This window comes from Paramisgurnus dabryanus, chromosome 10 (assembly GCF_030506205.2).
Source record: "Paramisgurnus dabryanus chromosome 10, PD_genome_1.1, whole genome shotgun sequence".
NCBI lineage: Eukaryota > Metazoa > Chordata > Actinopteri > Cypriniformes > Cobitidae > Paramisgurnus > Paramisgurnus dabryanus.
In genome coordinates this window covers 6631819-6658898 of record NC_133346.1, presented here as the reverse complement: position 1 = coordinate 6658898, position 27080 = coordinate 6631819, and the positions used below count along the sequence as shown (strand labels likewise).

At 38.8% G+C, this 27080-nt stretch overlaps 1 protein-coding gene across 3 annotated transcripts in view; it reads left to right on the top strand.

Moving 5' to 3' along the window:
• dscama (Down syndrome cell adhesion molecule a) overlaps window positions 1-27080 on the top strand; it is a 98398-nt gene that overhangs the window by 37958 nt on the left and 33360 nt on the right. For 2 of the 3 annotated variants that reach the window (XM_065261043.1, XM_065261033.1), the window contains exons 4-7: window positions 21842-21988; window positions 22065-22343; window positions 22422-22697; window positions 23583-23879. In XM_065261043.1, the coding sequence (XP_065117115.1) occupies window positions 21842-21988; window positions 22065-22343; window positions 22422-22697; window positions 23583-23879 (999 nt within the window). The remainder of the gene's footprint in view (window positions 1-21841; window positions 21989-22064; window positions 22344-22421; window positions 22698-23582; window positions 23880-27080) is intronic. The other variant, XM_065261049.2, reaches the window with a different exon arrangement.

The window sequence follows — 27080 nt, the reverse complement described above, 5'->3', positions numbered from 1 at the left end:
AAGCGGTGTGGACATCTTGCTGCAGTGGTCCACTGTCACAATGCTCTGATCTGCTTCCAGCAACAACACCCCCCATCTCCCCCTCACCCACTTCCTCTCCGTGCTAATGTCACAGCCCACGAGTCACTCCGCTGGTTGCCACAGTAACCGCCTCACCTTCCTCTGCCTGTCACATCACACCTAAAGAGAGCAATATGTGTCTTGGTGGAAAGCCAGATAGGACCGCGCACAAAATAGACGTCTTTGAAATATGGCGACTAAAAGCTCTCCCGCTTTTCCATTTTTTTAAAGAACAGCTGTCAAGACCAGAAAAAGCGGGTGTTGTTGGTATTAAAAAGTGGGGGGTTTAGACATGACAACCCGACTTTTGCAAATGTGCAAGCTACGCTGTACAGCTGTATGCCGCAGAAGCCCCCATCACACAGCGACTGTCTCTCTCTCTCCCCGCTGTCTGTCTGCTGCATAGTAGAGGGTGTCTACACATCACGGCACTGCGGGCGGCAGCCGCAGAGAAAACACAAGCTTTTGGCACCTAGGCGTTTAACCTGCATTTTACTGCATGTGCTGACAGGCAATTAAACCGTAGCTAGGGGCTAATTACCTCAGATAGAGGCAGCTGCAGTCGGGACGAGATTCGGGCACATCAAAACTGGCATTGTTCGCTTAAACGTGAAGATAAGTTTTAGAATGGCACCATGTCTAACAGCATAAGTTTGCAGATCTGTGATGAGACGGTTTATATAAAGTCGATTCTGGGCTCTTTAACACATTATTTTTTTTTGCGTGAGGGCAAACATGATTTTCCGGAGGAGGATGTAGAGAGCTAAGAGAACAATGTCAACTCTACAAAAGCATAATGGAGTAATTGTCTGTCTCCACGGTAACATTCAAAGCACATTGTTCAGGTGAAGCAGATGACAGAAAGACCATTACATGGTAACCCTGAGAAAGAGAGAGAGAGAGAGAGAGAGAGAGAGAGAGAGAGAGACTCATGTTACCACTGTTTTTCTTTAGTAACATGTGTGGATGGCTACATGTGATTTATTATAAATTTTGCTATAGATTTACAGATTTTCAGTGCCATTTTTATTGATGCATCATTGCTTACAAACAGGTTTGAGTTAAAGTAGTAGTACACTCAAAAATGAAGTACTCACGATATTGGAAACACATGGCTTTCTTTCTTCGGCGGAACTCGTAAGAACATCATTTAATAATTATATTGTTGGGTGGATGCAAAACAACGGCAGTACATGACTTACTTTAAAGCTTAAAAACCACTCCTTAACGTCAGCACAAACGTTTGAGCGGATTGTTGATCATTTTCCATGTGCTCAATACTGGACAACCTGATGTTTAAAGGGACACTCCACTTTTTTTGAAAATATGCTTATTTTCCAGCTCCACTAGAGTTAAACATTTGGTTTTTACCATTTTGGAATCCATTCAGCCGACCTCCGGGTCTGGCGCTAGCACTTTTAGCGTAGCTTAGCATAATCCATTGAATCTGATTAGACCATTAGCATCGCGCTCAAAACTGACTTAAGAGTTTCAACATTTTTCCTATTTAAAACTTGACTCTTCTGTACTTACATCGTGTACGAAGACCGACGGAAAATTAAAAGTTACGTTTTTCTATGCAGATATGGCTAGGAATTATACTCTCATGGCGTAATAATCAAGGACTTTGCTGCCGTACCATGGCTGCAGGGGGCGCAATGATATTACTTAGCACCCGAAAGTAGTCCCCCTGGTAACTTTCAATAGCAGGGGACTATTTTCAGGCACTGCGTAATATCATTGCGCTTGCTGTAGCCATGTTACAGCAGCAAAGTCCTTGATTATTACGCCAGAATGAGAGTATAGTTCCGTATTGGTCTAAAAACTCGCAAATTTTAATTTTCCGTCAATCTTAGTACACGATGTAGCTAAAGAAGTTTTGAATACGAAAAATATCGAAACTTTTTGGTTATTTTGAGCGCGATGCTAATGGTCTAATCAGATTGAATGGATTATCCTAAGCTATGCTAAAAGTGGTACCGCCAGATCCGTAGATCGGCTGAATGGATTCCAAAACGGTAAAAATAAAATGTATAATTCTAGGGGAGCTGAAAAATATTTTCAAAAAAAGTGGAGTGTCCCTTTAATTTACAGTAAAATCATGCCTGCTGCCATGACACCTCTTGTTTACGTTAACCATACAGCCTGACAAAAAGCTGTAGGACCCTTAATTTATAAATGTGCATTAGAAAAGTTTACTATTCAACAAACTATGCCTTAAAGGGATAGTTCGGCCAAAAACGATATTAAACCCATGATTTACTCACCCCCAAGCTGTCCGAGTTGCATATGTCCATCGTTTTTCAGACAAACACATTTTCGGATATTTTAGAAAATATTTTAGATCTTTCTGTTGATTAAATGTAATGTTACGGGGTCCAGCAATAGTCCACGACCTTCAAGTCCAAAAAAAGTGCGTCCATCCTTCACAAATTAAATCCAAACGGCTCCAGGATGATAAACAAAGGTCTTCTGAGGGTAATCCGTGCGGTGTTGTTGTAGAAATATCCATATTTAAAATGTTATTAACGTAATTAACTACCTTCCGGTTTCGCCGCCATCTTAGAGTCATCCGCATTCAGGATGAGCGCTTACGCAGCATACAGCGGTTTCTCTGTTGCTGCTCTGTCCCCCGCCCTCCGAATTTGTCATACGTCACTAAGAAAAGTGCGTACACTACGCTAATACTCTCTCCTGAGTCTAAGATAGCGGCGAAACCGGAAGGTAGTTAATTACGTTAATAACATTTTAAATATGGATATTTCTACAACAACACCGCACGGATTACCCTCAGAAGACCTTTGTTTATCATCCTGGAGCCGTTTGGATTTAATTTGTGAAGGATGGACGCACTTTTTTTGGACTTGAAGGTCGTGGACTATTGCTGGACCCCGTAACATTACATTTAATCAACAGAAAGATCTAAAATATTTTCTAAAATATCCGAAAATGTGTTTGTCTGAAAAACGATGGACATATGCAACTCGGACAGCTTGGGGGTGAGTAAATCATGGGTTTAATATCGTTTTTGGCCGAACTATCCCTTTAAAAACACCTACAACTATAGGGATGATCAATATTGGCAGGTAAAAACTATTTTCTCACTATCGGACATCAGCCGATTGTTTAAAAACAGCCGTTGGTCGGGCAAATATCCTAGCAATCAAAAGTGGGCGAAAAATGCATCAGAACTCATGGTGTGTGTTTATTTTGAAGATTTTAGGATTTCACGACATAATACTTTTAAATAAGGAGTAAAAAGCTAAACTATCTGTATCTATCGTATTGGAAGATATGTGCAACACACTAAAACTACTCAGAGCATCTTAATTGCAGCACCCTGGCAACAACCCAACACACAAGTCCCGTGGCAACAAGATGGTCAGATTTTTGCTTAAAAAATATTTAATAAAATGTATATTAGTATTTAAAAATGAAGAAAAGGTCTGTATAATTGCAGTTCTGTATGCAGATGAATGTGTCTAGTTGACATGGAAAGCTGTTGTCTGGGATTCCCTGCATGCACACAACCGTCTGTTCCTGTTTACACTGACGGCAACGGCAGTCATGCCAGCAGTCACAGGGGGACCGAAACTTCCCCCCTGGAGCAATTAAAACCTGAGGATAATTGACAGGGTGTTATCACACCTCATCTCTCCGCTGACTCACAGAGAAAGAGGTGCATGAAGATTATCTGCAGAGAAACATGGTCACCAAATATCTATTTCGCAACACATAAGACTAAATAAGACTGATTCAGATCTCATAGTGGGTAATCATTAAAGCAAAAATGCATTACTATATTTAACATTTATGTTATAGTAACATGCAGTGCATTTAAGGTAAGCATTGCATGCCTGGGATTCAAACCCATGACCTTGGCATTGTTAGTGTCATATAGGTTGAACTGCAAAACTACTACAATCGATTTAAAGAGATAAGTTCACAAAAAAATTAAAATTGGTTTATTTAAAAAAGTATCAGGGTATTTTCGAACTATTTATGAAGTACATCCAACCCCAACAGCTGTATTATTCTAAAACTGAATGTCTAAGTGTAAATGTAAATTTTCCTACAAAGGACACTATCCTATTTATTTGCCTTAATTGGATCCATAAAGCTGTACTGTTTTATTGTCATCAACTGCTCGCTGTAAATAAAACTCATTTCCCAGTAAGCAGCGTTATAAAAGATTAACAGGATCTAATTTAGCACATGATTTGACATTATAGGCTTCAGATCGCTGCAGTTTTTTTTATATTCAGGAATTTAATGAACTGAGAACAACAGCAAGGACACGTGTTCTCACTGTCTCAAGCATTCATCTGTATATCTATCTTTCACTTGTCTTATTTTACTCTCTCGCTCTCGTACTCGGTCCTGAATATTTAATGTCTTTGAATTATAGTGCCTCTCATCCATAATAAAGAGGTATCAGACAAATAGAGCTTCTGTTTTCAATCACTCGTCTTCCAGCTGAGCGGCGAAATGATTTTAAGGGTCAGGTTTATTTAAATATCGAATCCAGATCCCGATGTGTTTTTGGAGCATTGTTTGGCAGAAATCTTTTGGTAACACTTCACTTGAAGAGGTGTCCATAAGACTTTTTGGGCCCTATCTTGCACCCAGCGCAATTGACTTTGTCAGTGACGCATGTATCATTCGTATTTTGCACCGGCGCACAGCGGGTTTTTCCCTCCACAGACGCAAGTCGCTAAACTAGGGAATGAACTTGCGCTCCCTGGGCGGTTTAGCTCAAAAAAGGAGGCATGTTCCGGCGCAAACCATCCCTGATGCTATTTTCCAGTTTCAAAAAACAATTGCGCCACTGACCAAAAAATGCGCGTTGTTCATTATGCTATTTTAAGGGCGCATGCTTGACCATAATGTATAGCGTGCACAACGCGCACACACTTTGCTTATCTAATCTACACAGATGCAACAGTTATTTTTGCAAATCATAAATTGTTACAATAAAAAATATTAACACATGAGATAAGGGAAATCATTGTGGTGAGCATTGTGGTGATCGTTTTTATTTATTGTGTGGCTGCGTTAAAAAATTCTCATGCAAATAATGATTAAAATATTTTCATAAGTTTGTGGTGTGGCTGTATTATGTTTATTTTATGTAAATAATAATTAAAATGTTACACGGCGTGCCCGATTTATGCTGCCAAGCTTGGGATTCCCCCGTCTCCTGACATCATTGTAGTGCTTGGCACAACGATGGGGATGCCAGCTGATGAGACAATTGTGGCTATTTCCTCTCACGCCTGTTTAACCGATGCTGATTTGGGCGGGTTTCTCCTATCCCCATACAAAACAACTTCTCTGCCTTTGACTGCTCTTACAAGAACGTCGGTCTCCTCAGCTGTGAACCGCTCCTGGCGTGCGCCTGGTAAATCCGTCATAATAATAGCAACCCGCCATGGAACTTGCGCCCTTGCGTTGGATAGTGTTCTGATTGGTTTATTTGACGTTACGCCCAAACCACACCTATGAATAATGAACCTACTTCAGACCAACTCCTTATTGATTTGCGCCTGGCGTAAGAGTTATTTCTCCCGCCGGGAAAATAGCAACAGCGCCCAAGATCCGCCCACAAAGTCACTTGCGCATTGCGCTTCGCACTTGCGTTTCAGATCATTAAAATAGGGGCCTTTATGTCAATTATGTCATTTTTTTATGTAAAGATGATATTGTTTGAAATGTCTTTGTCATGACAACTTGACATTACTAAGACAACATAACTGACCACTTTTTACCAGTGATACAAATATAATTTGTCATTAAAATGTCATTAAGTGTTAATATTCTGTCGAATAGTTTTATAACAGCATCATGAATATTCTTCAGTTCTTTTTTTAAGTTTCCTCCAGGTGTTAGAGAAATAAAATCAATCATCCAATAATAATAATAATAATAATAATAATAATTTAAATTTATACAATTATATTTTATTGCATTTGGATACAGATTAACCTAAGATTAAATGAAAACAATACAATAAAGGGTGAAGCCATGCAGCGTTGGGCCGATATTGCTGCAAAAACAGTTAATTACATTAAATGAATTAGATTAATTAAATATTTTGTTAGTTTTTTCTTCTATGTCAGAAAATATCAGAACTCTCTATGTGGGAAGAACAAGTTCTGTTAGCTGTCAGTTTTTATGTATTGTGCACATAAAATTTCTGTTGCAATTTAAGGTATTTAAAATTATTTGTCGTAGTATTAACACTTAATGACATTAAATGACAGTTTAATGTAATGTTAACCCATAAAGCTAGGTAGTTTCTTAAGTTTGTGACAGATTTATAACAAGTAATGTTGTATTGGTTTATGTCAAGTTGTCATAACAAAGACATCTAAAACAATGTCATCTTTGCATTAAAAATGATATAATTGATCAAATGACACTTAATGACAGTTGTCATGAACGTGCATAAAATCTCCTTCATCTTTATAACATGTGTCATGTCATGATTATGAAGATGTCATGTCAGTCATGTCAAAAAAAGTATATTTAATGTACAGAATACATGGTGTGCGATAGCAATTCCGACTGCAAAAACATTTGTTTGTAGGTTTGCAATATATTAAAATTATAATATAATATAACCTTTAAATTGGTTCTGCATATATAAAAAAGTTTAAATATTATGCATTTTAATATAAATTTAAAGTCTATTGCAGTAAAGTCAGCATAAAATCAAAACTGACCCTGTTTGTTTGAAATGTTTGTTTTCAGATTTTATCAAAATGCAATAAAATTGCTCCATTTCCCCTCCATTAATTTGATCCTATTATATTTTCAACTTTTTACAATTCAATCAACTAAATTAAGTTTAACGATAATGCGGATCACACTGTTTGGATGTTTGCACGGACAGCTAGCTTTAACTTAGTATCTTTTCAGATGTAGAGAGAACAGTAAGTGTACAGTAACAGTAACAGGACAGACCCTGTTACCCTGACAACGGCTGCTGCTGTCAACATCTTAATCTCTGACAAATTATGCTTTTTACAGTAATGTTAATAACATTCCATCTCTCTCTCTCTCTCTCTCTTTATTAAATGCCAAAGTCTCTCTTTCTCTCTCTCTCTCTTGTTAAGAAAACTCAAGAGGTTTTGTATTATGCTGGGATATTATTTAGTTAATTTCTCACTCTGTGTTAGCAATTTAAAGAAAACACCCCTAAAGCATTTAAATGTTTATTACTTTTTTTAAACTTTTACTTACGATTATCTGCTGTTTTTCTTACGATTTTCTTCATATGATATAAGGGGTGGAGCCACCCCACATGCCTCTAGAGATAAGAACGGCAAATGAGAATAACAATCGTATTTAATAACCATCATGGACGAAAAACCGAAGTCGCGCTCCTTTTTTAGTTCGCAATGGCCGTTAATATCAACGGTAACCAAAGTGACATACTCGACTCGTAAAGATGGCGTCGGCCCGGTGCCTGTGTACACAGGAAAGTTTGACACAAAGGTAACAAAGAAGTGGAGTGCCATTTTGTCCGTCAGATCATGAATATCTGACAGCTACTTCGAATTATAATGTTTTATTTAAAGCGGTAAGAGTAAAAAAATTGCAACTAAATATGGAGTATGTACGTACCTTTGCTCCTTGAGTTGCCAAATGCCTACACAGATACAATCATGCACATACACAAAATAATATGTGTCCAGGGTTTTGGAAAATAGACGTGTTAGAATTCACGAAGCACTGTGCATACCGTTATGACTTCCAAAATCGTGAGACTGTTTAAAAAGCTATGCACCCTCCCTCACAGTATTGATGTCATGAGCCAATTGGCCTGTGCAGAGGTGAGCAGAGATACTGCTGATGTGCTTGAACATGACCATCAAGGCCAGGCCATTGAAAGAAAGAAGAATAATATAACACAAGTTTGACTAGAAAAGAAAATTGAAAGAAAGAAGAAGAATAAAGCAATAAGCCCCGCAAAGCAGTGGGTTACCAGTGCATTTTATAATGGCTAAGGGGGGGTTGTTAGCCTAAAACCCCCTTAGCTGTTATAAAATGCACTGTAACCCCACTGCTTTGCGGGGCTTATTGCTTTTATAGAACGGTTACTTCATATGCATAGCAGGATTTCATAAAATAAAACACAAATAAGTTGTAATTATATTAGTACAAATATTACTCTTCCGCCAAACAAAGTAGTTTCTCAGAATCAAGAGTGGCTGCAACAGAGCGCAGTTCCCAAACAACACAGACGCAGCAAAGACACAATGAAAATATGATTTAAGACTGTGGTGTTTATTTTTATAAATCAACATTCATCTAATTTATACATTAACAGTTATATTGTGCAACTGTTGAAGTGATGATCAAATATGCTTGGAAGCATGCTTAACTCTTTCCCCGTCATTGTTTTTTTTAAGTTGCCACCCAGTTTTAGTTTAATGCCTTACAGAAAAATGATCTTCTTTAAATAAACATAAAATATCAAATGAAAGAACAGACCATCAACTTTCAAAAAAAAATCTTACCTTTATTTGTTCTCTTATCGCCTCTCAAATTTTTAAGATAATTCAATTTTTGTGAAGAACTTGTATAAGAGATCAGATTCAGAGCCTGATTAAAACTTGAAAGTGTTTTTAGTGTTGAGTGAATGTGTCAGTGTTTAAGTTGAGTAAGAACGCACCCAGTGGATAGCGGAAATATGAATTTGAGGTACACTGTAAAAAAAATCCGTAGAAATTGCAGCTGGGTTGCCGGTAATTTACCGTAGATTTAAATTTATGTTATTTACTGGCAACATTTTGTTCAAATTTGAATGAACATTAAACATTTACAAGTCTTTGTCTTTACAGAGTAAAACTAAAAAAACAGCATCAAGCAAAACGTTCTGGGAAACAAAATCTGAAGCAAAAAACAGAAAAAGGTTGATGATGATTTCTGGTTCCCAGAATGCTTTGCATGAGGCTGTTATTGTATAGTTTTATTCTGTAAAGATAAAGACTTGTTAATATTTAAAATTTATTTAACTTTGAACAAACTCTTGCCAGTAAATAACATAAATTTAAATCTACGGTAAATTACTGGCAACCCAGCTGCAATAACATTGTAATTTCTACGGATTTTTTTACAGTGTAGGAACTCCTCAGAGAACGTTTTCTCTATTGTTGAGATGACTCAACAATATTTATTGAAATTTATCTGGATATCGCCATTAATTGTGCAATTGTAGACAAATTGAAAAATATGATGAAAGACTGTGGTGTTTATTTGAATAAATCAGTATGCAGAAACAGTGGCGCAGTGATACTTATGTAATGGGGTCTGAACCGTGGGTTTACCGGAGTATTTTATCACGGCTTATAACGCGCTTCAACCAATCAGAATGAAGAACCAGAACTGCCCGTTTTATAATATAACATTGTTTACACTGAATCATTTGGGAATCATTTTACACTGAAAAAAATGATTCATTGAATTTAATCCATTTTTTTAAAGTAAGTGGTTGCAATCAGTTTATTTAAGCTACATTTAAACAAAAAAGATTAGTAAAGTAAAATAAAATATAAAACTTTTTTATAAATGTAGATTAAATAAATTGATTGCAACCACTTACCTTAAAAAAATTGATTAAATTCAATGAAAAAAAATTTCAGTGTACACAGAACAGGCTGTTGGAGAGGCCTGTCTTACTAAAGTGTTAAATGCTTAAGTTGTAAAATTCTAGTATGTTTTGAAAAATGACGCCTGTTAAACATTATTTTCGTATTTTGGTTACTTGATGTTCGAAGAATCATAATCAATGCAACATTTTATGCATGTAAATTAATTGAAAAGCTTTTAAGCAGTTCACATTGCTGCACACTGTAGTCTGCTGTCAGATGTGAACCAGATCAATGCTATTGATCGCACTTCATTGTGCAGCATACAGACACATACACACAAACCAATTAACTGCTCAGAGACTTTATGGGATGTCGTCAGAGTTGACGGAAGTGGCTTTTGTTGATCATGTTGATAATGTTCTCATTGAACAGGTGTGATCTTGAATACATGTCAAAATTTCTGTTTAAAACGACTTCTCATCGATACCAGTTACCATGTGAGCAAAACCTTAAAAAGGAGTTCGTAAGAAACTGTTACAATATAGGTCAGCCAATAGAGGGCACCAACGAGCTAACATAGGATGGGGATGAGAGGGAGTGAGGAAATGCGGAAAGAGTTCACTTTACAGCATTGTAGCTTGATGAAGGGAGTTGAATAAAAACAGTCAGTGTTCGACCCATCACAAGTCTCATTATTGAACATGAAACATGGTGTCAGAAGTCAGAACCAACAAAGACCGCTCAAGCCGAACTAGCAAGTAAATAGTAGACGCACTGACGGACAACGTATTTATTAAACAAATTATTAATTCAGGCAAGTCAGTTCAGCAGCGAACAGCCATGGCGTACTGCATCCCGGTTCCAGAACCCATGGACATGAAAGGTGATACATACAACAACTGGGCGTTTTTTCGAGCACAATGGGACAATTATGAGATTGCCACGGGCCTGGATAAAAAAGACAACAAAATTCGAGTTGCTACGCTACTGACCGTGATGGGAAAAGAATGCCATCAACTTCAACGCCATCTACACATGCCTTCGGCAGACAGAGAGGATCCGACTAAAATTCTAGATGCCTTACAATCACATTTTGAACCATCCAAGAACGTGATCTACGAAAGGTTTGTGTTTAATGACTGTAAACAAACTCAGTGTGAGACAGCGGAACAGTTCATTGCAAAGCTAAGAAAGTTAGCAGATACATGTGAATTTGGTGAATTAAGAGAAGAGCTTATCCGTGACCGGCTGGTCATAGGAACAAAAGATTCAAGTGCACAAGCACGGATGCTACGCGAACCAAAGCTCACACTAAACACGGCCATAGACATGTGTCGCGCGAGTGAACAGGCGCAAATGCAAATACAGAAAATATGCGGAGCGGAGCGAGAGGACGTCATCAATTTTACGTCGCGAGAAAACTACTCTGAACGCACCAGACAGGGGTACAAACAGACAAACGTATCTGAAGATCACAAAAAAAGGCAACATAACAACTCATGCCATTACTGTGGATCACTGCATGCAAAAGCTAAATGCCCCGCTTATGGTGTAACCTGTAAAACATGTGGCAAGCGAAATCATTTCGCACGCGTGTGCAAACAAAAACAACACAAACCACAGCTGAATTTAGTAGAGGATGACATCCAATCTGAAGAACAAGCAGATTCAATGTGGTACATCTCACATGTAAACTGCATGCAAGCCAACCAAAGTAAATGGTTTATAAATCTGAAGCTGACCCCACATAATGCCAAATCATTTAATGCAGATTCTCATCATACCCTGAAGTGCCAGCTAGACACAGGCTCCACAGTCAATGTAATTGGTTTTCGTGACCTCCAACGCTTACTACAAGACGGCAATCCAGCTTTAATGCCCAGCAAAGCCACACTCAAGCTGTATGATGGCACGCTTATTAAGCCTAAGGGTGAATGTGACCTCAAAACAGTCCATGAAGGGCACAAATACATCCTCCGATTTCAAGTAATGGAGACATCACACATACCCCTGCTTTCAGCTGAAACCTGCCAAAAACTAAATTTACTTAAAATAAACACCAACCATGTAATACACAATATTGACACGGAAGAGGTGTCAAGCGCACCCAAATCAACGGACGAAATCATTTCCATGTATGATGATGTGTTTGATGGATTAGGATGCCTCCCAGGGGAGTTACACCTTGAGATTGACCCCACAATCCAGCCTGTGCAGCAGTTGCCAAGACGGATTCCTATTCCCATCAAATCAAAAATTATCAAAGCCATACAGGAAATGGAACAAAAGGGGGTCATCGCCAAAGTTACGGAACCGACTCCGTGGATAAGCAACATGGTTGTTATAGAAAAGAACGATAAGCTACGCATATGCATCGATCCTGCCCCATTGAACAAAGCTTTGCTCAGATCACACTTCCAGATTCCTAAAATTGAAGAAATCCTTCCAGAAATAACCAATGCAAAAATATTCACAGTTCTTGATGCTAAGGATGGCTACTGGCACATAAAGCTGGATGAGGCCAGCAGCTACCTCACCACATTTTGGACGCCTGAAGGAAGATACAGGTGGCTACGGATGCCATTCGGAATAAAACCGGCAGCTGAAGAGTACCAAAGGAGACAGCATGAAGCATTGCAAGGCCTCAGAGGAGTCAGTGTGATTGCAGATGACATTCTGGTCTATGGGTGTGGCAACACTACAAAAGACGCAATAGCAGATCATGACAAGAACATCTCAGCTTTACTACAGAGAGCAAGAGAAGTCAACTTGAAGCTTAACAGAAAGAAACTTCGTCTGAAGCTCCCTAGTGTGACGTACATGGGTCACCTCCTCACAAATGAAGGCTTACGCCCAGACCCGCAGAAAATAACTGCAATTCAGAACATGCAAACACCGACCGACGTTAAATCCCTCCAAAGGCTTTTGGGGTTTGTTAACTACTTGTCAAAATTCCTGCCCCGTCTGTCTGATATATGTGAACCTCTCAGACGACTGACAGACAAGGACGTTGAATGGACGTGGCTACACAAGCATGACGCTGCTCTGGAGAAAATCAAAGATTTAGTCACTCACTACCCTGTACTGAAATACTATGACATCAAAGAGGAGGTCACACTGCAATGTGATGCCAGCGAGAAAGGCTTAGGGGCAGCCCTCCTGCAGAATGGACAACCGGTAGCTTTTGCGTCCAGGACACTGACCCCAACAGAACAACAATATGCTCAGATTGAGAAAGAATGCCTGGCCATAGTCTTTGCCTGTGATAAATTTGACCAGTATCTGCATGGAAGAGAGCACATCACTGTACATAGTGATCACAGGCCACTTGAAGCGATCTTCAAAAAACCATTGCTGACAGCTCCCAAGCGTTTACAGAGGATGCTATTAAGGCTACAGAGATACCAGATACACCTGCAGTACAAACCAGGCAAGGATTTGCACGTCGCCGACTTCCTCTCTAGAGCGCCTCAGATGAGCATGACACACTCACAAATGCAGACCCCAGCCTCAGTATACGCATTGGGTCTTACCTCAAATGACTTTGAACAAGTTAACCATTCCAGCGACATCAATATCTCCACAAAGACACTGGAAACCATCAAAACACACACTGCCAAAGACATGCTGTGCCAAATGCTACACGCTTGCATTAAAACTGGGTGGCCCAACCACAAATGTGCTGTCAACAGTTTATTGCGACCATTCTGGACTTTCAAGGAGGAACTAGCCAGTGACAGAGGTTTAATATTCAAAGGACAGAGGATTCTCATTCCTGAAGCTCTGCGGCCTGCTTTTTTGGAAAAAATCCACACTGGACATTCTGGAATTGAGGCTAGCCTGAGAAAGGCTCGTGAGGCAGTTTTCTGGCCTGGCATCACGGATGAAATCAAAAACTTTGTCAGCAGTTGTGCCACTTGCAACACTATTCATGTGAAACAGCAAAAAGAAACATTGATTTCACACAAAATACCTCACCTTCCATGGTCTAAAATAGGAATGGATCTATTTAATGCAAACAACTCCATCTTCCTAATTATGGTGGATTACCATTCTGACTACTGGGAGATAGACAGAGTTCCAGATTACACATCGTCCACAGTCATTGAATGCTGTAAAAGACAGTTCAGCAGACATGGCATTCCCCTTGAGGTTTTCACAGACAACGGACCGCCATTTAGTGGCATGGACTTTCAAGAATTTGCAGAGGAATGGGACTTTAACCATGTCACATCATCACCATATCACAGTCAGAGCAATGGTAAAGCAGAGTCAGCTGTAAAAATAGCAAAAACACTGATAAAAAAGTCCGCTTTGGAAGGAGGAGACCTCTGGAAAGCTGTTCTTGCATGGAGAAACACCCCAACAGAAGGCCTCGATAGCTCTCCAATTCAAAGGCTCATGTCAAGGAGAACACGCACCACACTGCCTACTGGAGAGGCCCTTCTACAACCTAAAGTGGTGCAAGATGTTGTCACAAGAAAAATAGCCAAGCAAGCAGCAGTGAAGCAACGCTATGACAAAACAGCACGTGATATGCCAAGCATAATTCAAGGGCAGGCAGTACGGATCCTTCTTAACCCCAAGAACCCAACCAGTACATGGGCGCTTGGCATATGCATTGATCAGCTCAGCGACCGGTCATACATACTGCTAGTCAAAGGCAAGAAATACCGTCGCAACAGAAAAGACATTCGTCCCGTGCCTGAACAGCTCAAAGTCACCTTACAAGCTGCCCACCCCACCGTAAATGATGACTACTGGGGAACAGGAGAGTCTTCAGAGAGCACCGCACAGCAAATAACAAACAATGACGCTACTGAACCACCCACAATCCCAGTTCTAAAACACACAAGAACCAGGTCCAACATCAAAATGCCTGCTAGATACTCTAAAGACTATGTTATGTAAAAAAAAAAAAAAAAAAAAAAGAAAGTTATGCTTACTGAACTACTCATTAGCCATTCACAGAATAACAGATAGTTTTGTTCAACATGTTAATCTGTATAATGGGTTTTTGGATTACCTTTGGTTGTGTTATCTTCTTTAATTTCAAGAACCTTCCTTTGTTATGTGAAGGGAGATGTTACAATATAGGTCAGCCAATAGAGGGCACCAACGAGCTAACATAGGATGGGGATGAGAGGGAGTGAGGAAATGCGGAAAGAGTTCACTTTACAGCATTGTAGCTTGATGAAGGGAGTTGAATAAAAACAGTCAGTGTTCGACCCATCACAAGTCTCATTATTGAACATGAAACAAAACCACATTTACTTTCATAGGTTTAGGGTTAAAGTCCCCATGAAATCAAAATTGACAATTCTTATTTTTTATGGACTATTGCGGAATATTGGGGCATCAGTTAACCCTGCCCCCTCCATCTGTCTGCTGTAAGTTCAGTTTCTAAAAAAAACCTTTCTTTTATATCCAATAGGCTTTATGCCCAGCTGCACTACTTCCGGAACTTCAGCCAGCTCCTTGTTTCCTGTCTGCCATTATTGGACAAACTGATTAATCCAGGTGTGCCTGACCTCAGTAGTCACAACAACAATAATCAGACACACCTGGATTAATCAGTTTGTCCAATAATGGCAGACAGGAAACAAGGAGCTGGCTGAATTTCAGGAAGTAGTGCAGCTGGGCATAAAGCCTATTCATTCAATGTGTAATACGCAAACCACGCCCACTCTTTCGCTCATGTGATTTCCGTTTCACTCTGAAATACGGCACAATACAGAAGTAGATTGTGACTTTATGTTAACGGGGACTTTAACGGCACAGTAAATCATTATAAGGAGTTATTATTTAATAATTCATTACATTTACATCTCTAACATAAATTTTGACTGAGTGAAATCATTTCATCTGAATTCATTACATTTATGCATTTGGCAGATTCTTTTATTCAAAGCCACTTACAGTGCAATCAAAATATACATTTTATCAGGATGCATGTTCCCTGGGAATCAAACCCATAACCTTTGCCCAACTAACATAACCCTTACCAGTTGAGCTTCAGGAATTTCTAGTCAATTGCTGTAGATCTATCTCTAATAGGGATTCTGTTAGTTGATTGTTGTATTTAAGTTAATAAAAAAAAATGTAATACATTGATTTAAAATGGTGTTTGTTCAGTGCAATAAAGAAAGGGGTTAAAACGGCATTGAAGGATATGTACTGGAGGTCAAGGAGGAGTGTGCAGTCGAGAAACAAAGTGAAAACGTGAGATAGCTAGCGGGAGAAATAGAGAAATCGTCTTTTACAGAAGGAGAAAGGAGACCAGTAACCTGTCATTTCGGCACAGTTAAAGCACCTCAAAAGCGGTAGGGATCAGATTAAGAAACTGGGGCACACAGCTCTCCCATCAGCTCATCTGTAAGTACATTCATCCCCAATGGCGGGCCTTGCATTGCACCATCTCCAATACAAAATAGCTCGGCATTGAAATGCAGCTGAGTTAATAATCTCATTCGAAATAACCTGAAACATCTTCATGTCGTTCCAAAGACAAATACAGCAGCACGTTAAGTATGACTGTTAGTAGAAATGTAATTTGCTCTTGCTGAAGTGTATGTTTGAGTAAATGGGATATAGCTGGGCTCTCACAGAGACATGTATGTGTATATGATGCAGTCGACTGACGCTGTGCTGATCTTCTTACATATACAGGCACACGCATATTTTTTTTTTGTTTTGTTACTAAAGACAAGTTATCTGCTTATCTATACCACCACTGCTCACATCCAGAGACTACAAATGTATTTCACATAATCCTCAATGTGATGTGAATTTGTGGATTTGGACTAAAATTTTGAGAAAACAAGAGATATTTTGAGATTTAAAAGTTTAGCAAGATATGTCAAGAATGGTGACATTGGAGTAAAAACTATCTAAAGTTTAGTTTTGCGTGCTTCCGTGAAACTATCGCGCGCGCACGTGAAACTATTGCGTACGCACACAGTTTCACTTGAGCACGCATAGTTTCACGTGTGCACGTGAAACTAAACTTTATTTAATTTTGCTCCATGTCCCCTTAGGGGCTCCGTACTAAGCAAAGTGAAATGTATATAAAATGTAAGTCTTGTTTTTATGGTATGTGGACAACTGTTACACCACTTTAATAGAAAATTATATATATATTGAAATTTAAATGTACTTGTATTAAAAACAGTATAAGCGTGTCAAGTATGTAGGGTGAACTCCTTTAAAGGGACACTCCACTTTTTTTGAAAATGATATTACGCAGTGCCCAAAAATAGTTCCCTGCTATTGAAAGTTACTAAGCAAAGTCCTTGATTATTACGCAAGAATGAGAGTATAGTTCCTAGCCATATCGGCCTAGAAAATCACAACTTTAAATTTTCTGTCGATCTTAGTACTCGATGTAACTACAGAAGAGTCAAGTTTAAAATAAGAAAAATATCAAAACTCTTTGGTTATTTTTTAAGCGTGATGCTAATGGTCTAATCAGATTCAATGGATTGTGCTAAGCTATGCTAAAAGTGGTACCGCCAAACCCAGAGATCGGCTAAATGGATTCCAAAACGGTAAAAATCGAATGTTTAACTCTAGGGGAGCTGGAAAATTAGCATATTTTCAAAAAAAGTGGAGTGTCCCTTTAAACTTGAGCAATTGCAGACAGCTGCAGGATCTCTTAAACTTAAATTAAATGAAATCCCAATTCTAATCGAACGACTTCAGGACTTCAGTCTCCTCAAAAAAGCTCAAGATGTGTTTAGTGCCAAGAGAGGTCACACTAAATACTAACTGAAAGAAGACGTTTAGTTCTAGTTTTTAATAAACACAAATTAAAATTTACGTCAGTTTATTTGTAGTATTTTATACAGCAAATATTGTTTCAAAGCAGCTTTACAGAAAGTAGTGCTTTAGAGCACTGATATGCAACCCAAATGTGGCAGTGCCTAAGAAAAAACAAGAAATAATTAATAAACAAAAAATAATTTAATAAGTGATGTTAAACTATAAATAGTAGCAACAAAATTGGGAACCCTTTTCTCAAACAAAAGCCCCATAAGTGATCATGTAAGTCTAATTTATCTGTAATTTAATAAACTAATGTTAAATTTAGATCCTTGCTTCTTCATGCTAGCGATTTAAAAATCAGACAGCTCATTAATCTTTGCTTAGACAAATCTCTCTCTCTCTCTCTCTCTCTCTCTCTCTCTCTCTCTCTCTCTCTCTCTCTCTCTCTCTCTCTCTCTCTCTCTCTCTCTCTCTCTCTCTCTCTCTCTCTCTCTCTCTCTCTCTCTCTCTCTCTCTCTCTCTCTCTCTCTCTCTCTCTCTACCCACTCCTTGTGTAAATCGTAGCCCGTCACACTCCACATTAAGACCACGACTGGCAATGCCTGCAGGACCTTAGATCTGCGGTGTGTCATCTCAAACTGGGTCACAATTACAATAGTAGCATCTTGCTCTTTGGCTCACTGTATCTTCTTTTATTCATTGCTAAACTGTTTACTTATGGTCGTTGATTTAACACAGAAAGTATCAGTCTCACATACACATACTCTTCAAAGCCATTTTTGTTGTATAAATGAGATGTTTATTTGAAGGGGGAAGCATGGATGAAAGCCACAGGATGATGAGAACATCAGATGTACAATCTTAAAAATAAAGGTGCTTCACAATGCCATAGAAGAACTATTTTTGGCTGTATGATACCATAAAGAACATTTAACATCTAGAAAAAAACATTTCTATTTGTAGTAAAAAAAGGTATTTTAGATTATAAAAAGGTATAAAAGAAATTGTGAATGAAATTGTTCTTTGAGGAACCAAAAATGGTTCTTTATGGCATCGCTGTGAGGAATCTTTTAAGCACCTTTATTTTAGGAGTCTGTACATGGCCGGTCTTTATAGCACTTTGGTTTATAAAATAAGATATTCTGCTAAGCAAAGCACAACTGTAGTAGCTCAGTTGGTAGAGCATTGCGTTAGGACTGAAAAATATCATGGGTTTGATTACCAGAAAAGGCATACACTGCAAAAAAATATTCTCAAGACAAAAAAATCTTAGTATTTTTGTCTTGTTTTCAGTAAAAATATCTAACAATTCTTAAATTAAGGTGCTTTTTTTGATGAGCAAATCGACCCAAGAAAATAAGTCTAGTTTTTAGACCAAAAATATCAAATTTAAGTGATTTTGTGCATAAACAAGCAAAAACAAATCTGCCAATGGGTTAAGCAAATTTTTCTTGAAATTTTCTTGAAATTAGTGTTTAAGGAAAAAAAAATAGCTTACCCCATTGGCAGATTTTTTTGCTTGTTTTATGCACAAAATCACTTAAATTTGATATTTTTGGTCCAAAAAGATGGTCCTCATTTTCTTGGGTTGTTTTGCTCATCAAGAAAAAGCATCTTAGGGCGCACTCACACTATCCAAACCAAACCGCGCTCGAGCGCGTTTGACCCCCAAAGCCTGGTTTGTTTGACTAGTGTGATCGCTCTGTTCCGCGCCCGGATTGGTTAATCGCGCCGCGGCCGGGTTGCAGAGGTGGGCCGGAGCGCGGTTCACTTGGGCTCAGGCGCGGAAGGCTGTGGTGTGAGCGCAATCGCGCCTGAGCGCTATTCAAAAGGTGAAGACGTCAGTTGCGCGACCACTCACCTTCATCTGCCTCCGTAAAAATCTTTTGATGCGAGCAGCGGGGTTACGGGAATGTCCGAGCTGCACACGTGACAGATCAACTTAGCAATTTGATGACATGTGAGAGGGCTGTCTGTAATCGCGCACCAAACGACTCCGAATAAAAAACACAGACTTATCATTACGGTGGGTTCCAGTGTTAAGAGAGAGCTTTACTTCCTGCTTTTTTCAAAACAATCGCATCTTAATGATGAAAGCGCGCCCAGACTCGGATCGATAAAAACAACATGATCTCACAAAGTTCTGTGGATTTTTTGCTCATTTTTCCATGGCATTCTCACGGATCTCCGCATAACCATTGTCGCTTCGGTTTAGGGTTAGATTTGGTGTTTGCGTTAGTATGTCACTTTAAGTATTGGTTTATAAAAAAAAATCTGATGTATTCTTTTACATTTTCTAAACTTTAATCAATTGTCGCCTGGCGTTGGGGTAGGGATGTCATTTTATGTAAATCTAACCCTAAAACGAAGCGACAAAGGTAAGAAAATAGGACAAAACAGTTGAGTAACCAATCCGTGAGAATGCCACGGAAAAGAAAGTCCGTGGCAGGGCCACAGAAATAAGCGGAGATCCGTGAGAATGCCACGGAAAAATTTGCAAAAAATTCCGTGACTATGCCACGGAAATTCGTGAGATCAGGTTGGTACAGTGTGAGTGCGTGCACCTGGGGGAGTAGGGAGGGGTGACAATCGCGCTGGGGCATGGTTTGGTTTAAGAATTTTTAGATATTTTTACTGAAAACAAGACAAAAATACTAAGAATTTTTTTCTTGAAAATCATTTTTGCAGTGTATACTAATACAATGCAAAATTACTTTCTTACTTAATATTTTTGTCTTGTTTTTTTAGTAAAAATATCTAAAAATTCTCAAATTGAGATGTATTTTCTTGATGAGCAAAATGATCTAAAATCTAAAAGATAAGTCTAGTTTTTAGACAAAAAATATAAACTTTAAGCGAATTTAAATCCGCCGCCTAAGTGTTTTAAGAAAAATTTTCTTATTCCATTGGCAGATTTTTTTGCTTGTTTTAAGCATTATTTACTTAGTTTTTTTTTGTCTAAAAACTATATTTCCTAGGCAGTGGCGGCTCGTGACTCCTCATCCGAGGGGCGCGAATTCAAAATAAGTGTTCGGAGTATCATGTGTGTGGTTCCCTTTTCCAAAATATGTGTCCTGCGTGTTGAGAGATCATGTGTGCATCACGTGTTTTGTCAAAATAAGTGCCTGCTGCACACGCATCAAAACCGTTTATGATAAAAGAGACGCTCATGTTCCAAAAGACACTCCCTTAACATTAAACTCTGATTACGCATGAGATTATGCGAGTATCTGGCAAACGCGAGCGTCTCTTTTATCATAAACCCTTTGACGCGTCTGCAGCAGACACTTATTTTGGCAGGACACGTGATGCACACACGATCTCTCAAAGTGCAGAACACATATTTTGAAATTACGTACCACACACATGACAGGCTACATACATGTTGTGACGAACTTCGCATCGTGCGCCCTCAGAAAAAGAAGTCACCAGCCGCCACTGCTCCTAGGTCATTTTGCTCATTAAGAAAATACATTTTAATTTAAGAATTTTAAGATATTTTTACTGAAAACAAGACAGAAATACTAAGTAAGAAAGTCATTTTTTGCAGTTAAAAACATGTATACCTCAATACACTTATAAGTCACTATGGATAAAAGCATCTGCCAAATGCATAAGTGTAGACTGCACCAAATGTTTGCAGACATGAGATTTGCTAAAGGAATTGTGCAAATCAGTTGACGTGGTCACAAAATCTGCTGTTGGCGCAATTTGCTCATCTCTTTTAAATTAACTTCTTGCTTTTTCTGTAGTAATTTCATTTATTGTGCCATCCCAGTGCACCTAATTTTCATAGATAAGGAGGCGTGTTTGTCCTAAAAGGAATTATAATTCCTTTTGTGCAGTGCTATTTCACTAAAGACAGTGAACTGAGGTAATTTTTGCATAGATACAGCACCTGGATTGTGGGTGGTTATTGAATGGTACAAAGGTTTTTGGTTTGAATTCCACTTTTGAGTATTTCTTTTCTAAATGACATAGCAGACTCACCATGCTCACCAACTGCACAAAACGGGCAGCAAATAGTACTCTCAATCAAATCTGACACAGACATTTCCTCTGAGAGATCTGGCAGAGCGTGTGGCAACCCTGCCAGGCATTATTCCTCATAAACTTTTACGAGCTGTGCATTCTGTGTTATCAAACCATTAGCATGAAATCACCGTTTGTGCATACACAAGCGGTAGGCAAATCAAAATCGCACACGATCGCCAGGGGTGCCTGTTCTACATCCTGTGGAGGTTGATGGGAAAACAAGCTTCTGTTAACAAGACCCATAATGCCTCATTATGATGTACAGATGCTACAGATTAACCGCTTAAAGTGTGCCAATTAACACTAAATAAAGCTCATTACTTTCCAAGACTGTTAAATAATGTATAAAATATAAACAACTGTGTCATATTGTGCCATTCCAGGGGCCCGATTTCTCATAACGTCTACGGGAGCCCTTTACATCTTGGATGTGCAGAAAGAAGACGAATTATTCAACTATCGCTGCATGACGAGACATCGCTACACATCCGAGACCAGACAGAGCAACAGCGCCCGTTTATTTGTACCAGGTTAGCGCTTTATTAACACACATCAATTTTTAAAGTTACTTGCAAAGAACGATTGAATAAAATTGTATGTCTACAGATCCATCAGGATCTGCGCCCACGATCCTCGATGGATTCGAGAAACGTGAGGTCATGGCGTCCCACAGGGTGGAGCTCCCGTGCAAGGCCTCCGGACACCCGGGGCCCAAATACCGCTGGCTTAAAAACAACAGACCGTTAGAACCGGATTCCCGTTTCCGTCAGAGCGTAACGGGTCTGCTGATCGAGAGAACCCAGCCCAGCGACTCTGGCACCTACATGTGCGAGGTGTGGAACAGTTACGGAAACGCAGAGGTCGTGGGTCGCCTCACGGTGAAAGGTTTGTTTAGTTACCAAAGCAACAAATAATATACAAATCGATCGCTGTGATGGCTGAAATGTTGATGTGTTCCTCCAGAGCCTTTGAAAGTGGTCGTGAGCCCGAGGAAAGTGAAAGGTAGCGTGGGTAGTCAGGTGTCCCTCACCTGCAGTGTCACTGGCTCAGATGAGTACGAGCTTTCCTGGTACCGAAACGGCGACAAGATCATCGCCGGCGCCAACGTGCGCATGAACGGAATCACAAAGGAGAATCTGGTGATGGACGGAATGGCGAAGAGCGACGGAGGAGCTTACCAATGCTTCGCCAGGAAAGGCAAGATGTCGGCTCAGGATTTTGTGCAGGTCATTTTAGAAGGTCAGTAATTGATGTGGAATACTTGATTCTGATTGGTCAATCTGGCTCATATGTATAAATAATTGCCATCATCCATAACAACAATGTGTAACTGAATGCTTATCTGGGAAACGTAGATTGGCTGCATTGCTTTGCTTTTCTCTCTGCGGTCTCTACAAGTAAACTCAGATCAATATTTCATGCCCATTTATTTATTTAGCTATTATGTAGCTGTTAGATAAGAGGGGTAATGTACAGTTATCTGGTTATTATGTCATATAAACCTCTTTGGCATTTGATTAAGATGATAACTTTAACACCGAACATTAAGTTCTACTCAGTCTAATTTAAATTTAATTTGTTTACGATCTATACAGCCAAATGCTTTCTAAAGCCGCAAATAGACCTTTGTAATGTTAAACCAAGACAAGAAAAGTATTTTAATCCTAAAAAGTGCTACATTTTTACATCAACCTTAAATGGGTGGTATGAAGGTTTGATTGTGTTTATGGTGTACACTGTAATGTGTCATGTGTACGCATGAATTAGCATTTAGCTAACTGGCTAGCAGAGCCAAACAGCTTTGCCCTTTGTTTAAATTCTTGCTACAACATAAAGACCCGCCCAACATGGCCTCACCCCTTTTGTTGGGTGTTCCCGGTGGTAGGGTTTATGTAAATTTTGGGGCTTGTTTTGTTACTAACCCATGAAAAAGCTTATTGTAGTCCAACCAGTCGTTCGTGTGTAGTTTATGAGAAGCGATTTCTGTTTAAGAAAATACCTCACTTTGGATTGGTATCTTTACATTTGATGTTTATGCTCAAACAGCAACATTACACACTTACTGAAGCTAAAAGTGAAATCATAATCGAGGACTCCCTTTAAACAAAACCTTTCTGTCCGCAGATGGGACCCCTAAGATCCTCTCCGCTTTCAGCGAGAAAGTCGTCAGTCAGAACGAACTCGTCTCCTTGACGTGTCACGTTAAGGGAACTCCACAGCCGGCCGTTACGTGGACGCTGGACGACGATGTCATCACGAAAGACAGCCGCCATCGCATAGGTCACAGCATCACGGTGGAGGGGAACGTGATCAGCTATCTGAACATCTCGCACACCCAGGTTCGCGACAGCGGGGTCTACCGATGCACCTGCAACAACTCGGCGGGGACGGTCTCCTACCAGGCTCGAATAAACGTAAGAGGTGCTTGTCAGATCGGCTCCTCCAAAAGCACACAAACATATGTCATTTTGCTCATCTGAACTTCATGCATGTGATGAGGGCCTGACCAGCTTTGGGCTTAGCTTTTGCTGTTTTTCTCTTTGATTTTAGTTTTGTTTCGATCTTATATGGAAGATAGTGTTGTCTAGGGGTGAAGAGCCCATGCAGTCACTTGATAAGCATAGGTTTAATGTATTTCCTAATCGAATGGCTTCTATTGCTTTAATGCAAGTATTTGTAGTATGTGATTGTAATCAATGATAAGTTTGGTTTTCTTTGGACTCATTGTGATTTATACTATTTTATAATTCCTGATGTTATATCAGTCAGTTTGCACAAAACCGCTATCATTAATATTTTTTGTTAACTTGTAAATCACGCCTTTAGTTGGCAACCACCTATTTCTTCTAAAAATGTAACTCGTTTGACATGTTATGCATATGACAGATGCTGATATATCCAAAGTGATATCCATTTTATAAGTACATGCATTTCATGGGAATGTAAACAATGACTTTGTTGTTGTTGCTAGCATTATGCTTTACCAATTGAGCTACAGGAATGCCATTATACACTGTCAAAAAAATGAGTTTGGTTGCAAAACGAGATAACTTAAAATTTGTCTCAAAACATGTTTATTATTATGTTATCATGTTTTTATTGTGCTACCTAGCTGTACTTTTGTAGTTAGGAAGGCTTAAATCAAAACAAACCAGCTGCAGATTGATTGAAATTAATTGGAATACACAATCACAAACAAGATTTTTTTAAATGTAAAAAACTGAGTTATTTCGTTTTGAAACCAAACTCATTTTTGTGTGCACAATCATATACTAGTCAACATTTGAAGTGGATCAAAACCTTTCATAAAAGTTTAACATTTTATACAATCTTGTCTTCGGACAACTTTGATTAACTTTTTTGATCCACTTCCAATGTTGACTAGCGTACTTTATGTCCTGATATTTTGTGACATGTACAGGGGTTATAGATTGATAATAATATTGTGACCAGTGTTGGGCAAGTTACTTCCAAAGCGTAATACATTATATATTACAAATTACTGTCATTTGAAAGTAATTAGTTACATTACAATATTACTGTCTCTGAACTGTAATGAGTTACACTACTTTTGCGTTACTTTTGAGTTACTTTCATCAAAATAACAGAAGTATGACGTGGCATATAAAATATAAAATATTAAAATGTAGTTTATCGATGCTTATAAATCTAGAAGTTATGTGTTGGCCCTCGAGCTTTGAATAGGCACTGTGAAGACTTATGGCAAAATACAGTAACAATCACTGTCAGAATCATAAACATGGACAAATGATCTGGTAAAAGTCTGGTAAATGATGGTAGACATACCAAACACAATAGAGATAGAGCCCACTATAATGCTAGCCTGGTCCAACCAGACTCTCGTACATTCATTTCATTTTGTACTGCTGAAGGGAAATGAAAATTAAGCGGAAGCACGTAGGAGGGCGGAGCCAGGCTACTATGGCAAGACACGCAACCTCTTTTCATTTCTATTCTTCACTTTTGATTCAGATTCACAGCACAAACCTGGCATGCACTGGGTTGACACAACATATCAAAAAGTGCTATTGGAGGATCAGGCCTCAAAGAATACAGCTCATTTCAGTACAATATAAGGATTACATGTAGACTAACATATAAAACATAGACAAACAGAGGAACACTGCTTTTTGCCAAACAATGAATATAGGTTCCCATACAAAGGCTGGTAAAAACTTTAACCAGTGATGTTTAAATGTACTATTTAAATAACCATGTTTAAGTCTACATTAATGTTATGTTGTAGTTTAGGTTGCTGTTTGTAATAAAACTGTAGATAGCATAGGAATAGCCTAGCAATCTATTATGTATATGGACTGTAACCATAGCAACGTTAGCTTACCTTGTCATTGCTGGTGTGGTGAAATGGATTTTACTGGCAAGATTTCTAAAAGTCTCTTTACTTCTGAGGTTCAAGCAGCATGGGAGACCGATAGAAACTTTCTATTGCTTTTACTTAGTGCTCTCATTCGCAGTATTATGCGTGTGCGACGCTACCGGACCTGATTGCGACCACTTTAGTCAATGCTTATACGGCCGCGGACTTCCCAGATTCGGCTCTTTAAGAAACGCGTCTATATTTAACGCGCACCGCGTTCAAATCGCATTTTAAATACAAAATTAAAGTAAAAATGAACATGCTGCATACAGCACCTGGAAACGGCCATACGCTGCGTCCCAAACCGCCTACTTCCATTCTATATAGTAGGCAAAGAGTACGAGAAGTAGTGCTTTTCGCCTACTATATAGTATGGAAGTATGCGGTTTGGGACGCAGCCTATTTTACCCGCAGATTTTTCCTGTGTGGATGCTGGTCGCGCGCATTGGTCAAAAATAAAAAAATAACAATAACACGGTCTATTTTTGAAATGCATTGTTGTAAAGTGCGCGTTACTAAGACTGTAACGAGTAAAATATTACCAAAATTTTATTAGTAATGCGTTATATTACTGCGTTACTGCAAAAACTAATATATTACTGTAATATATTATATTTTGTAATGCGTTACTCCCAACACTGATTGTGACGCTGTGATGAAGAGGTGATGTAGCAATGATAAAACATCTGGTTATTTACTAGGTTTGTGAGAAAATTTTGACATGCGTGACTATCATGATATTTTGTTTGGCAATACTGTACCGATTCTTAAAAATGCAATATCTTTTTTTTACATGGCAGACTCATAACAGTTGTTTTGTTTGGAGTTTACATCCTGACCAATAGTTTAGTCATCTTAAACAGTGAAAAGAAGTACTTGCATAGGGGTGCAATTTTTTGGCTAAGGTTTGGATATGGTAGTGTTTTCTCAAATGAGCTTTCCTAAAATGATATCCTATTATATTCACTGTAAAACAATTCAGTAGAAATTGCAGCTGGGTTGCCGGTAATATACCGTAGATTTAAATTTATGTTTTTAACTGGCAACATTTTGTTCAAAGTTAAATGAACATTAAACATTTACAAGTCTTTGTCTTTATAGAGTAAAACTTAAAAAACAGCATCAAGCAAAACATTCTGGGAAACAAAATCTGAAGCAAAAAACAGAAAAAGGTTGATGATGACTTCTGGTTCCCAGAATGCTTTGCATGAGGCTGTTATTGT